This window comes from Pipistrellus kuhlii, unplaced genomic scaffold (assembly GCF_014108245.1).
Source record: "Pipistrellus kuhlii isolate mPipKuh1 unplaced genomic scaffold, mPipKuh1.p scaffold_m20_p_3, whole genome shotgun sequence".
NCBI classification, from domain to species: Eukaryota; Metazoa; Chordata; class Mammalia; order Chiroptera; family Vespertilionidae; genus Pipistrellus; species Pipistrellus kuhlii.
Window position 1 is genome coordinate 166,748,596 of NW_023425529.1, and position 13,657 is coordinate 166,762,252.

The following is a 13,657-nucleotide window of genomic DNA, read 5'->3' on the forward strand; positions in this document are numbered from 1 at the left end:
AATTATGAATCTTAATGTTGCATTTGTTGGGAAAGTTCTCCTTCTCGGAGGGGATTTTTGACAATATCTCAGTATTGTACCACTATATTGTACCACACTACCATGCTATGTGATCAGCCATAGTACAAATGAGTTTAAACTACTGTGATGTTTGGGGATGTTTCAGAAAGTTGTCTCTTAAAACAAATATGTGATCAGAGGATTCTGCTTATAGTGAATGATTAGTAAAACTTGGAGATGGCAAACTTGATAGTGGTTTTCATTTAGGAATGGATATTATTGAAATCCCCCAGGAAGCTCCCTTTGGAAATAATATATCTATACATAATGTTAAAAATATATCTAAATGTGTGATTCTTTGTCCAAAAAATGAGCAAGTTCTAAAATTAAATGAAGAAAATTTGAATACACTCGATGAAGTTTTCACACCTATTTGAGTGTTGATTCAATTGACTCACCAGAGGATGCTTAAAAGGAAAATTTTCCCAGCAAATTTCTTAATAATATTGCTCCTTCAGGAATGCCATGTCATAAATTAAAATTGAAAATTGGTGCAATCATCATGCAACTGAGAAACATTAATAGTAAATGGGGTCTTTGTAATGGTACTAGATTATAATCAAAAGATTATGACCTAACATTATTGAAACTGAAGTATTAACAGGATCTGCAGAGGGAGAGGTTGTTCTGATACCAAGAATTGATTTATCCCTATCTGTCACTGGACTCCCCATTTACATTAATTTGACAACAGGTTTCCATGATGCCAGCTTTAGCAATGACTTATTAAATCATATGGACAAACTCTAGACAGAGTAAGAATATTCTTACCTGTACCCATTTTTGGACATGGTTAGTTATATGTTGCTTTCTCTCGAGTTCGAAGAGCATGTGACGTTACAGTTAAAGTTATAAATATTTCATCTCAGGGAAATTAGTCAAGCACTCTGAAAGTATTTTCATTCTTAATGTGGTATACAGGGAGATCTACACTAATAAAAGAGAGATGCAAATTGACCATACCATCACGACTCACACAAGCCAATCAGGAGTGAGTATACAAATTAACAAAACAAAATGGCAGGTTAATTTGCATACACTGGCATGAGCAAAGACTGAAGGCTCTGCCCAAGAGAAGATTGAAGACTGAAGGCTGAAGACTTGGCTCCACTGCAGCCCAGGTCCCAGGTGCCAGAGGAAAACCCATGATGCCAGTCAGGGGAAGAAAGGCCTACTGCATGAATCTTCTTGCAAGGAGCTCTAGTATTAGAATAAGATTAATCACTTTATCAATCATTATTTACATCACTTTTGTTTTATATCATGTTTTTGTTGTTATATCATTTTGTTATTATTTATTAATTTATAAAATTATGTATTATTTTCATATACATTTTACTCATTTCCTTTCATCTCTCACATTTCTATTATAGAGAAAGTGCAAATAGCAATTTTAAAATATTTCCTCTAATTAATTCCCTTTCAAGGTGCATGAATTTTGTGCACCAGGCCACTAGTATACATATATACCTATTGACACAGCAGATTCAACTAGTGGTATACACCCTTGAGAAATACAGGCACATGTATAATAGCAGGGATGTGCAAAAACAGTCATAACCGCATGAATTTTAATAGTCAAGGAGTAAGATAAATTTAAGTTTTTGCGAACACTAAAAGGACATGTTTAATATTCATAAAATTAATAATAAGAACAAAGAAAACAATTGGGTTATATCTACTTTAAGGAAACTGATAAACATGACAAGTACAATATTGGGTGAAAGACTAATTTACTAAATGATATAAACCACATGATTGTAAATTGTATAAAGGTAGTAAGCAGTCAAAAAAACACATTGCATAAAGATGCAAAAAGCAGGATGTAATTCTATGATGAACAGCAAAGTAATGATATAATTACCATCAAATTCTATATGATGGTTTTAGGGAAAGAGGCATGTTATTGAGAGAGGACACACAAAGAACTTCTTTGGTATCAGTATAATTTGTTTTGGCCTAAGTGTAAATTATTCAGGTTCTTATAATTCATTACACTCTCCATCCATATTTCATATACTTCCTTCATATGTATTATCGATCATAAGGAAATGATGAGAATGAAAAATATTTATTGCTAAACAATCATAGGCAGAGTACTTCCTTTCAAGATTACTGTTGTCCTAAAATATAGTGTTAGGAAATAATTTTAGAAGGAATCTTTGACATATATAAAAAACTAAAAGCGAAACAAAGATAGCAGCATAGGTAAACACCTAAATTGATGCCTCGCACAACAATTTCAAAACTACAACTAAAAGACATCATCCAGACCCACAGGAAGGCTGGCTGAGTGGAAGTTCTACAACTATTGATAGAAGGAAAGACAAAAGCACACTAAGACTCAAGAGCTACAGGAGGCAGAGGTACTGAGATGCACACATGTGCACATAGAGGACTGGCAAGTGAGTGTGCAGGTGGCTTTCTCAAGTGGGATGGAGACAAAAGCTCCTCACTGGTCTAGGTGAGATTATGGGGACCCAGACTCACAAGATGAAATTGGACTGTTAGGAAAGAGAAAAGTACCCTGAGACTCAGAGGTACTGCGGAAGGCATAGATACCAAGGTGCACATGTGGAGAGGGTGAGCAACTGATTATGCAGCTGGCTTTCCCAAGCAGGAGGAAGACGAAAGCTCCCAACTGCACTGAATTCCATTTCCAGGGGAGAGTCTGGAGAGCCAGACTCATTCAGGGAGAAAGTGGACTGTTTGGAAGCAGATGGAAACTCAAGGGCGGCTTTCTCTCAGAGGTGCTTGCAGTGATTACCACGGGACATTGAGACACAGGGGCCTATTAGGACAGGGCTGACAGGAAACCAATACTGTCTGCTCCACCGTGATATTCCGCCCTATTCAAGATGAGCACAGAGGCTTTTGCAAGTCTTCTCCCATGAGGGTGTCTCCAGCAGAGAAGTTCTCCCAGCATAGACACAGCTGATTCTCACAGTCAATTGGCCTGGAGGCCAATTCTTCCCAGTTATACCAACAATCAAGGTTTAACTACAACAAGACTGTGCACCAGCCCACAAAGGAGTGTACCAAGAGTATCCACCTCAGGTAACTGGAGAAGCTGGACCACTGGGCCCCCTATAGGACACCTAGCATTCAAAGCCACTCTATCAACTAAGGGAAGCAGCCAAAATGTGGAGACAAAGAAACAGATCACAAATGAAAGAAATGGAGAAAAGCAAACAGATGGATATAGAGTTTTCCAAGAATTTTCTATAAAATGCTGATCAATTTAGCAAGACCCACAAGGATATGAAAAAGAACCAACTAGGAATTAAACATACAATGACTGACATAAAGAACAATGTACAGAAATCCAACAGTAGACTAGAGGATCCCAAGAATCAAGTCAAAGATTTGAAATACAAAGAAGAAAAATACTCAACTGGAAAAGCAATAAGAAAAAAGAATCCAAATATATGAAGACAGTATAAGGAGCCTCTGGGACAACTTCAAGTGTACCATCAGAATTATGGGGGTGCCAGGAGAAGAAAGAAAGCGAGATACTGAAAACGTATTTGAAGAAATAATGGCAAAAAACTTCCGCTACCTGGTGAAAGAAATAGACTTACAAGTCCAGGAACCACAGAGAACCCCAAACAAGAGGAATCCAAAGAGGACCACACCAAGACACATCATAATTAAAATGCCAAGAGCAAAAGACAAATAGAGAATATTAAAAGCAGCAAGAGAAAAACAGTTAATTACCTACAAGTTAATTATGACTGTCAGTGGATTTCTCAACAGAAACTATACAGGCCAGTAGGAAGTGGTAAGAAATATTCAAAGTGATGAATAGCAAGTATCTACAACCAAGATTACTCAACCAGCAAAACTATCATTTAGAATTGAAGGATAGATAAAGAGCTTCACAGATAAGAAAAAGCTAAAGGAGTTCACCACCACCAAACCAGAATTATATGAAATACTGAAAGTATTCTTTAAAAAGAGGAAGAAGAAGAGAAAGGTAAAGATAAAAATTATGGACAACAAATACATATCTATCAACAAGTGAATCTAAAAATCAAGTGAATAAAAAAATCTGATGAACAGAAAAAACTGGTGAATATAATAGAATCAGGGGCATAGAAAGGGAGTGAACTGACAATTCTCAGGGGGAAAGGGATATGGGGGTGTGGGAAGAGACTGGACAAAAATCGTACACCTATGGATGAGAACAGTGGGGGGGGGTAAGGGCAGAAGGTGGGGTGGGAACCAGTTGGAGGGGAGCTTTTGGGGGGAAAAGAGGAACAATTGTAATAATCTGAACAATAAAGACTTATTAAATTAAAAAAATAATAAATAAATAAATAAAGGAACAGTAGGTAAAATAAAGCAACCATGTTTCAATGTACTTTTTACTATAAAGTATAAGGTAACAGAAATGAAATATTAACAAACATTGTATATAAACTAGTTGAGTAATAAACACTGTTATTTTGGAATAGGTATACCAGATACGGTTAAACGTTAAATAAGCATGGTAAAAATGAAAATATAATAAAAATACTAATCACAACAATGTTTAAGGTAATAATCTTATAAATCAAATACAGATTAAATAATAAATAAAAAATGTAGATATTGAAGGTAATAGTATAGAAAAACCAAATGATAATAGAGAAATATTGGGGACATGCTAAATGAAACGAATATAGTGTGTGCATATTGATAGAGACAGAGACAGAGACAGAGACAGTGATGGAGATAGAGGTACATATGTCAGACTTTAAAACAGAAAGCAGCTTTAGAGATAAGATGATTCACTATGTGACAGTACAAATATCTAGGAATGTATAACTATTGTAAAAAATTTATACCATATAAAACAGCTTCAAAATATAAAGAATGAATTAAGTAAATTCTAGTGAGAAGTAGGCAAATATAACTGTATCATTGGAGATATCAATATAATTCCTCAAGTGCTGAGAAGTCAGACAATAAAAATTAATAAAAATACAGAGATTTTGAGTATTTTCTTACATTTGTAATGCAAACAATTTATACAGAATTTTTCACTAATAATTAGAGCCTTCATATTTTCTAGAAAATCTATATCATTCACAACATCACAATGGCTAAGTACATGAAGACAGTCACAACAAAATTCATTGATTAATTATCTTACCAAGCATAATTGAAAAAAGATAGCAAGAAATAAATATAACAATAATTAATAATGCATTATGATTTATTCAATTCTGTTCAATGAAGTTAAAATAAATGAAGTTCCCCAGATGCAAATACTGAAATTAAGCGATGAGGAGGTAAACAACACAAATTGTATAACTTTGGGAACCAGTACTCACTTGGGAAGAATTCAGGAGATGATTTAGGAGACTATGTTATTGTGAGTGCTAGTTTTATGAAACATAAAGGTGAGTGTTGCTACTAATGGTTGCACAACAAACAAAATTGTATTTAATCCATGCTGCATTCACTCCATACTAAAATTCTTCAAATGTTTCAAATTCAGGAAGAGTCCATACTCACATGCCTAATATCTCCATGTCTTAGATAGTTGATGAAATGGTGCAACATTTGACAAAAAGTCCTTCCCTTGTGTATCACATCTCTATTTATAGCACTATCTGATAAGCAGAAAAACAAAGCTTTAGCTATGCCATTAATGATTGACACTAACCTCTTCAATGCCACAATCACATTGCTCTCCCGATTCCACAATTCCATTGCCACATAGTTCTTGTCTTCCTTGGACCACCACTTTTGAATTGGTTTGATTCTGAAGACATTCCAATTCAGGCTGTGAAACTATATGTTTAAATTCATCCACGCTGCAACGGCTAAACAACTTTACACCATGGGAACGTCTAAAATTAAATTGCATTCTTCAGATAAATAGAGTAAAATCACTATCAAAGTAACACTGTTCAACATTGCACTATTAATTCTGCACAACTCCAGTCAGAGAAAAACAAGAAAGAGGGGAGAGTGCTTTGATTTTTTAATACAAGTCATAGAAAATTAAGCAATGAGTTCATTTATATTATAATTTAACATAATGGAATTCTAGTAGAATGCAAATAGAGAAAGTTAAAGTGACATGAGTTATATTAAAATACAAGTGATTGACACACAAAAGTTCTATTTAAGTAGATGAGTCAATGATGTCTGAGCTCTCAGGTCTGTGAGTTTTTTAGAGATCCCATACTATTAATTCACTTTAATTCTGTACTGATTAAAGTATTACATATAGGTCTTTATTCACCCATTGCAACCCACCTCTGCACTCATGCCCTCACCCCCTAGTGTCTGTGTCCATGGGTTAGGCTTATATGCATGCATACAAGTTTTTTGGTAGATCTCTCTCCCTCCCACTCACCCTCTCCTACCTTTTTTCTGAGGTTTGAGGGTCTGATCAATGCTTCTCTGTCTCTGGAACTATTTTTGTTAATCAGTTTATGTTGTTCATTTTATTCCACAAATGAGTGACATCCCTTTGTTAATTTTATTTCCTCCTGCAAGTACTTCATGAGGTTCTTATTTTGTTAGTGAAATGAACCCACCTGTTTGTATCTTTGGTGTGTTCCAGTTTGGAAAATGCAGAATATGCTTTTGCTTTTATGCTTGTTTCCCTCTTTATTTTGTCAGAGACTTGGGGGAATTAAATTTCCATGCAACTTTCTTCTCCCTCCCGTTTCTTAAAACATAGTCTTAAAAAAAATACTATGTCCTAGGTATGGAGCCATCCTCTCTAATTCTAATATTGTCTTCCTTTCAATGACAAGCCCACAAAGCTACAACTTTTGGCACTTCTTTAACTAGTTTCCACTTCTTTCTAAATGATCTGTCCAGGGTTTTAATTCCCATCAATTTGCAGATGGCTTACACATTCTAGATCCCTTGTCTTCAGAGACCCAGATCTATATACTATGCACTTAACTCTAATAAATAACTCAGCGCCCCCAATATAGCATTTAAAACTGCCTCAGAATTTCCCAATTTTTCCTTTCCTAAAACATTTGCCTTTTTCAATATCTGTTCTGATAGCCAAACAGGTACAAATAATTCTTCCCATTTCCATTTCTCTCAATCTTAATAAATTGCTGTATGATAATCATCTCACCAATGTTGTTAAAATATTTCCCTCTAATGTATTATTCATTCATTTTAAGATAACTTTTATTAGCCATACTGTATAAATCAATTTAAAATGCGGTTCGCTACACTGATCATAAAATCTTACCTCTCTTTCCTACATACCCTATGTTAGCTACTCCGGGACTTCTTCCCCTGACTCAGTGTTCTTTAGCCTCCTTGCATTTCACTTTATTTTCCTTGTACATATTTCCTTATAGTATAACCTATGTCTCTTGGTTTTCATTTTTATCTCATTACCCCCTCAATTTCCTCATAAAAGTCTTCTGAGTTTCTCAAGCTTGTTGCCATCCAATTATCACTCACCTGCCCTCCCTGAATGGTATTCAATACGTTCTTTAGGTAAATAGATTCATTCCTTCTCTTCAGGCCCCTACAGAATTATTTCCTCGGACACATTACTAGTATTAGAAAGTCTCCTCTCCCCATGTATTCCCTATTTACCTCCTTCTGGGCATCTGTTGCAATATGTTTATATTTTGTTGATTCTATGGCCACTTTTTTCTTTCCTGTCCCTAATGCACTAATATAAGATATTTAGGACTTTACTTACCTGGTTAACCATTGGTAAGGCAAGCACACAACCCTGCAACACAGTCACTGCTCATTACATTTTCAAGATGAATAAATAAATTTCACTTCAAGATGATAGCAAGCCCTAGAAAGTCACTAACAACAAATTCTTTCTCTGTGGACTGTCACATTGAATATAGAAATAGTAAGCACATTTTCTACAATATTGCATCCTAGTTGTATTTAATAATCTTTAAATAACAACATATCTATTTTATTAAAATCTTCTTACCCATAAGTTATATTGCAAGCAATTATACATCAAAGACTACTACAAACATTTCACCAAAAACTACACAAGAGTTTATAGAAACAACACCTTACATGGCTTGAGGATTCATAATGCATGCAGTTCCTGGACAGTAACAATTATAGATGTCATCATATTTTAATCCCAGATTAACTCCAATCAGCTGTGCCATAACAACTGAAAATGCCTCTAAAGATATCCTCTTTAGATACTAAATACAAAAACAAAACAATAACACAATATTGCTCAAGTTATTTCTCTATCCTTTTGATCATTTCAATTAATATCTTGTGGGCATACTACCTAAATGCAAACACAAATTTAAGAATATACCATGAAAAATAATTGGTAAATTGTGCTATGTTTTATTTTTTTAAGAAATGGTATTTTTAGTCCAAATGGCATTGACAAGAAACAGACAAAATTAATGCTCTTTTTGTGTTTTTGTTACCTTATTTCTTGAAATGCAAACAATTTAAAATTTTTTGAGAATAAACATTGTTTTAGTCACTATATTATTTTTCCAGTGAATGTTTGGAAAAATACAGAAATTCTTAAAAGTTAAATTGGAAATCAATTTTGTTTTTATCAATAGTTTAAGGAAAGATGGTTTGTTGCTTTCTTATCATTTTTTCATCATAGTTTTTTCTTGTTAGCACTATTATATAAATATATATGGAATATCCTGTGCAATAAGAACAGAATATATTGGGTCTAGTCATAATTAATGTCATTTTTTAACATTCGTTTAAAATCTTGCTTGGCGTTGACTTGTATTGACATAACCTTCAAACACGTGGTATCTACAGAACGTGTGAAGTGCAATTAACAAGTTTTGCTTGAAAAAGTTTGTGTTTGGTTTGGTTTTTGTTGCAAAACTAGGGCTAAGAAGATGGCGGATGAAGAGCATATTAGGCACTGCATGCTTTACGAGTTCCAATTAGGAAGTAAAGCAAGTGAGGCTGCAAAAAACATCTGTAGTGCTCTTGGTCAAGATGCAGTTAGCGCCAAAAAATGCCAGCGTTGGTTTGAGAAATTTCGCGAGGGAAATTTTTCGTTAGATGACAAGAGTGGTCGAGGCCATGTGTCCAATTTTGATAAAGAAGCTCTTCAAGCTCTTTTGGTGCAAAATCCTCAAATTACCCAACAAGAGCTTGCGACAACTTTAAATTGTTCACAAAAAACAATTTCCAATCAATTGCGTGCACTTGGCAAAGTCCAAAAGTTTGGAAAATGGGTTCCTCATGAGTTGACCAACAACAACCTTAATCAAAGAGTCACAATTTGCAGTTTGCTCCTCACTCGTCAAAACCGTTTGCCGTTTTTAGAGCAAATTGTTACCGGAGATGAAGAATGGGTACTGTATGTTAATTTGAAAAGGCGGCCTCAATGGCTGGACAAAAATGAGGCTCCTCAGCCCACGCCAAAACCTGACTTGCATGTGAAAAAAGTGATGTTCTGTGTTTGGTGGAATTTTAAAGGAATTCTTCATTATGAACTTTTACCATCTAACCAAACCATTACAAGTGCAGTGTATAGTGCCCAATTGGAAAGGTTAGCCCAAGCTTTAAGAGAAAAAGAACCCGCGCTGATTAATCGGAAGGGCGTAATTCTTCACCATGGTAACGCACGACCGCATACTGCAAGAATCACTGCTGAAAAACTGCGCCAGTTAGAATGGGAAGTTCTCGCTCAACCTGCATATTCTCCTGATATTGCCCCTTCCGATTACCATTTGTTTCGTTCTTTGCAAAACTTTCTTCTTGGAAAAAAATTTAATAATGAAGAATGCCTCAAAAATGCATTGACCGAGTTTTTTGCATCATAATGACAAGAATTTTACAACAGAGGGATTAAAATGCTTCCTGAGCGTTGGGCACAAGTAGTAGAAAACAATGGCAACTATACTGTTGATTAAATTTTGTTGTATTGTTTAAATAAATTCGATTTAAAAAAGTATTAGAAAACGACATTGATTATTAGTAGACCTAATGCCACATTCTCTTCAAGACTACATAAACATTATCAAGTATAGACCACCTGTTAGGCTATAAAACAAGTCTCACAGCTTTGAAAATATTGAAATCATGCAAAGTATCTTTTCTAATGCCAATGGAATGAAACTACTAATTAATGAGAGAAGACAAATTTGAAAATTCACATGACTGTGAGATTTTAACAATACTCTTAATTTTTTAAAAATATATTTTATTGATTTTTTACAGAGAGGAAGGGAGAGAGATAGAGAGCTAGAAACGTCAATGAGAGAGAAACATCCACCAGCTGCCTCCTGCACCCCCCCCCCCTCCACCAGGGATGTGCCCGCAGCCAATATACTTGCCCTTGACTGGAATCGAACCTGGGACCTTTCAGTCTGCAGACCGACGCTCTACCACTGAGCCAAACCAGTTTCGGCAATACTCTTAAATTTTAATGAATTCAAAGAAGTGAAGAGAAAATTAAAAATATCTTCAGAAAAATTAAAATTAAAATAGAACATATCCAAACTTATGGGATCCACCAAAAACTGGGCTATGAGGAAAATTTTTAGCTGTAAACACATACATTAAATACAAAGAACCCTGGCCTCTATAGTTCAGTTGGTTCAGTGGCATCCTATTCACCAATGGGTTACTGTTTCAATTCCAGGCAAGGCACATGTCTAGATTGCAGGCTTTAATTCATGGTGGGGAGCATGCAGAAGGCAACTGATGGAAGTTTCTCTCTCATTGATGATTCTCTCTCTTCCTCTCCTTTCTTCATTCTCTAAAGTCAAGTAGAAACCATATTAAAAAAAACAAACAAACAAGCAAACAAGAAATATCTCAAATGAAAAACATAACACTAAACTTAAAAGAATTAAAAATAAAAGAACAAAATGAACCCAATCAAATAAACAGATGCAAACTCCAGAGACAAGAAAATGGAGAAAGATCACCATTCAATCTGGTCTCAGACACAAACTAGGACCCTACAGCCACTAGGGACAAAAACCTGCAACCACAGCTACAGACTCACAAACACCAAGAATACAGGCATCCCGGCCTCAGAACCCATCTCCATCCCTGCAGGCCTCGGCATAGGCATAGAAACTTCTAGATCTGCTCTGCGCAAGCAGGCCTCCTGCCCACACAGGGCAGCTGTGCTACCCAAATTTCAGCCTGAGTGCACAGACACTGTGAGGCTATTTCCCAAAGCATGCACCCACACCCACACAGGGCAGCTGTGCCACCTGACTTTGATCTTGGGAAAGTGCACAAAAAAGTCTGTTTCCCACAGTGCAGGAGTGCATCTCCTGATGTGCAAACCAGTCCCCTAAGCAGATCTGGGACCCTTATTCTCTGTGTGAGAGGCAGCACTGAGCACCATTGACGACATTGTTTCTCACTGCGCATACATGGGATCTCTGATTCCCAGTGCACACAAACTAGATCCAATGACTCCAATTCTCAGCGCATGTGCACAAAGGGACCGTGATTCTCAGTGCAAGGCTGCATTAAGTAACAGGGACAATGATAATTGATTATTAGTGCACACACAGGGAGACATTGACTCCCAATGTGCCTTAGGGAACTCTGATTTTCAGCACATGCCAGCATTGTCTCTTTTCAACACAGCACAGCTGGGATCCCTGATTCTAGGTGGGCTCATGATGCTACACTGAGTGCCTGTGACTCTAATCCTGGGTAAGCATGGCTCCCACAGACCTACTGCAGTCACACGTCTTGGTGTTGGAGCTCTTCAGTGACAGTGAGGTGGAGCAAAGCTCACAATGCACATGGCTCAGGCTTTCTCAATTCAGCATTTGAATCTTCTTGTAACAGTTAGAATGGGGAAACAACAAAACAATCCCCAGAAGGGAAAAAAGAGGAATTGCCAAGAAAGGAAGTAAGTAAAAAGGAAGCATGGAACATGATAGGAAAAGAATTCAGAGTAATGGTCGTACAGTTCATAAACCACATGGATGAGAAAATCAACAACCTATGCAAAAATCAGGAAGAAATCAAAAGTGATATAGCTATAATCAAAAATGCCATGGAAGGTTTCAACAGTAGAATAGAAGAAGCAGAGGACCAAACTAGTGAGTTAGAAGATAAAGTAGAGAAACAAGCCCAATGTGAACTGCAACTGGAGAAAATAGTTAAAACTAGGAGGGGAGCCTAAGCAAGCTTTGGGACAACATGAAACAAAGTAACATGCATACAATAGGGCTGCCAGAAGAACAAGATACACAGCAAGGATTAAAACTTCCATGGTATGAAAAATAAAAAAAAGTTACACAAGTACAGAGTTGCAAGCAAGATGAATCCCAAAAGACCAACACCAAGACTTGTCATAATTACAATGACAAATGTTAATGACAAAGACAGAATCTTAAAGGCTGCAAGAGAGTTAACTACAAAGGATCCCCTATCAGTTTATCAAATGATTTCTCAACAGAAACACATCAATCTAGAAGGGAATGGAAGGAGATATACAAAGTGTTGCAAAACAAAAGATTGCATTCAAGAATACACTATCCAGCAAGACTATAAGTCAAAATTGAAGGGGAAATCAGGAACTTCTCAGACAAAAAGAAAAAGGCTAAGGGAGTTTATCACTACCAAGCCAGAAATACAAGAAATGCTAAAGGGAATACTATAAAAAGAAGAAATAGAAAGGGAGGAAGGAACACAGGCAAAAAGTATAGCATTGGCTACAAACAAGTATCTAATAATAATAACATTAACATAAATGAATTAAATCCTTCAAACAAAAGATATCGAGTGACTGACTGGATAAGAAAGCATGACCCATATACTGTATATGCTGCCTACAGGAGACCCACCTCAGAACAAGGAACTCACACAGACTGAAAGTGAAGGGATGGAAAAATATCTGCCAGGCAAATGGAAATGAAAGAAAAAAAAGCTGGGGTAGCAATATTTATATCTGACAAAATAGATCTTAAAGTGAAGACCATAACAAGAGACAAGAAAAGCCACTTCATAGTTCTAAAAGGATCAATACAACAAAAGGATATAAGTCTAGTAAACATTTATGCACCAAATGCAGGAGCACACAAATACATTAAAAAAAAAAAAACCTTCTGGAAAATATCAGGGGAGATATTGACAGTAACACAATCCTAGTAGAAGACATTAATAATCAATAACATAATTGGATTAATACTCTAGACCAAAAAAAAAATTAGCAAAGAAACATTAATACTAAACAATTCACTAGATCAGGTGAATTTAATCAACATCTTCAGAACATTCCACCCAAAACTACAGAATTTACATTCTTCTCAAGTATACATGGGGCATTTTCAAAGGTAGACCACATATTGAGACATAGGTAAAGACTCTCAAAATTAAAGAGAATTAAAATCACATCAAGCATCTTCTCAGATCACAATGGCATAAAACTAGAAATCAACTACAGTAAAAACAATCACAAAAATTCAAACACTTGGAGGCTGAATAGTATTGTATATTATTAAACAATTAATGGGTTACCAAAGAGATTCCACAAGAAGTAAAAACATATCTGGGAAACAAACGACAATGAAAACACACAATCCAAAATCTTTTGGACACAGTGAAAGCAATCAGAAGAAGGAAGTTCATAGCATTACAGGCCTACCTCAAAAAAAATAAGAGA

General features: G+C 35.8%; 1 protein-coding gene across 1 annotated transcript in view; it reads right to left on the bottom strand.

Moving 5' to 3' along the window:
* The window catches only part of LOC118729714 (A disintegrin and metallopeptidase domain 3), an 89,771-nt gene that overhangs the window by 14,208 nt on the left and 61,906 nt on the right, over positions 1–13,657 (bottom strand). The window contains exons 11-12 of the mRNA XM_036457139.1: positions 8,086–8,222; positions 5,714–5,900 (exon numbers count right to left, since the gene is read on the bottom strand). Coding sequence (XP_036313032.1) covers positions 5,714–5,900; positions 8,086–8,222 — 324 coding nt within the window. The remainder of the gene's footprint in view (positions 1–5,713; positions 5,901–8,085; positions 8,223–13,657) is intronic.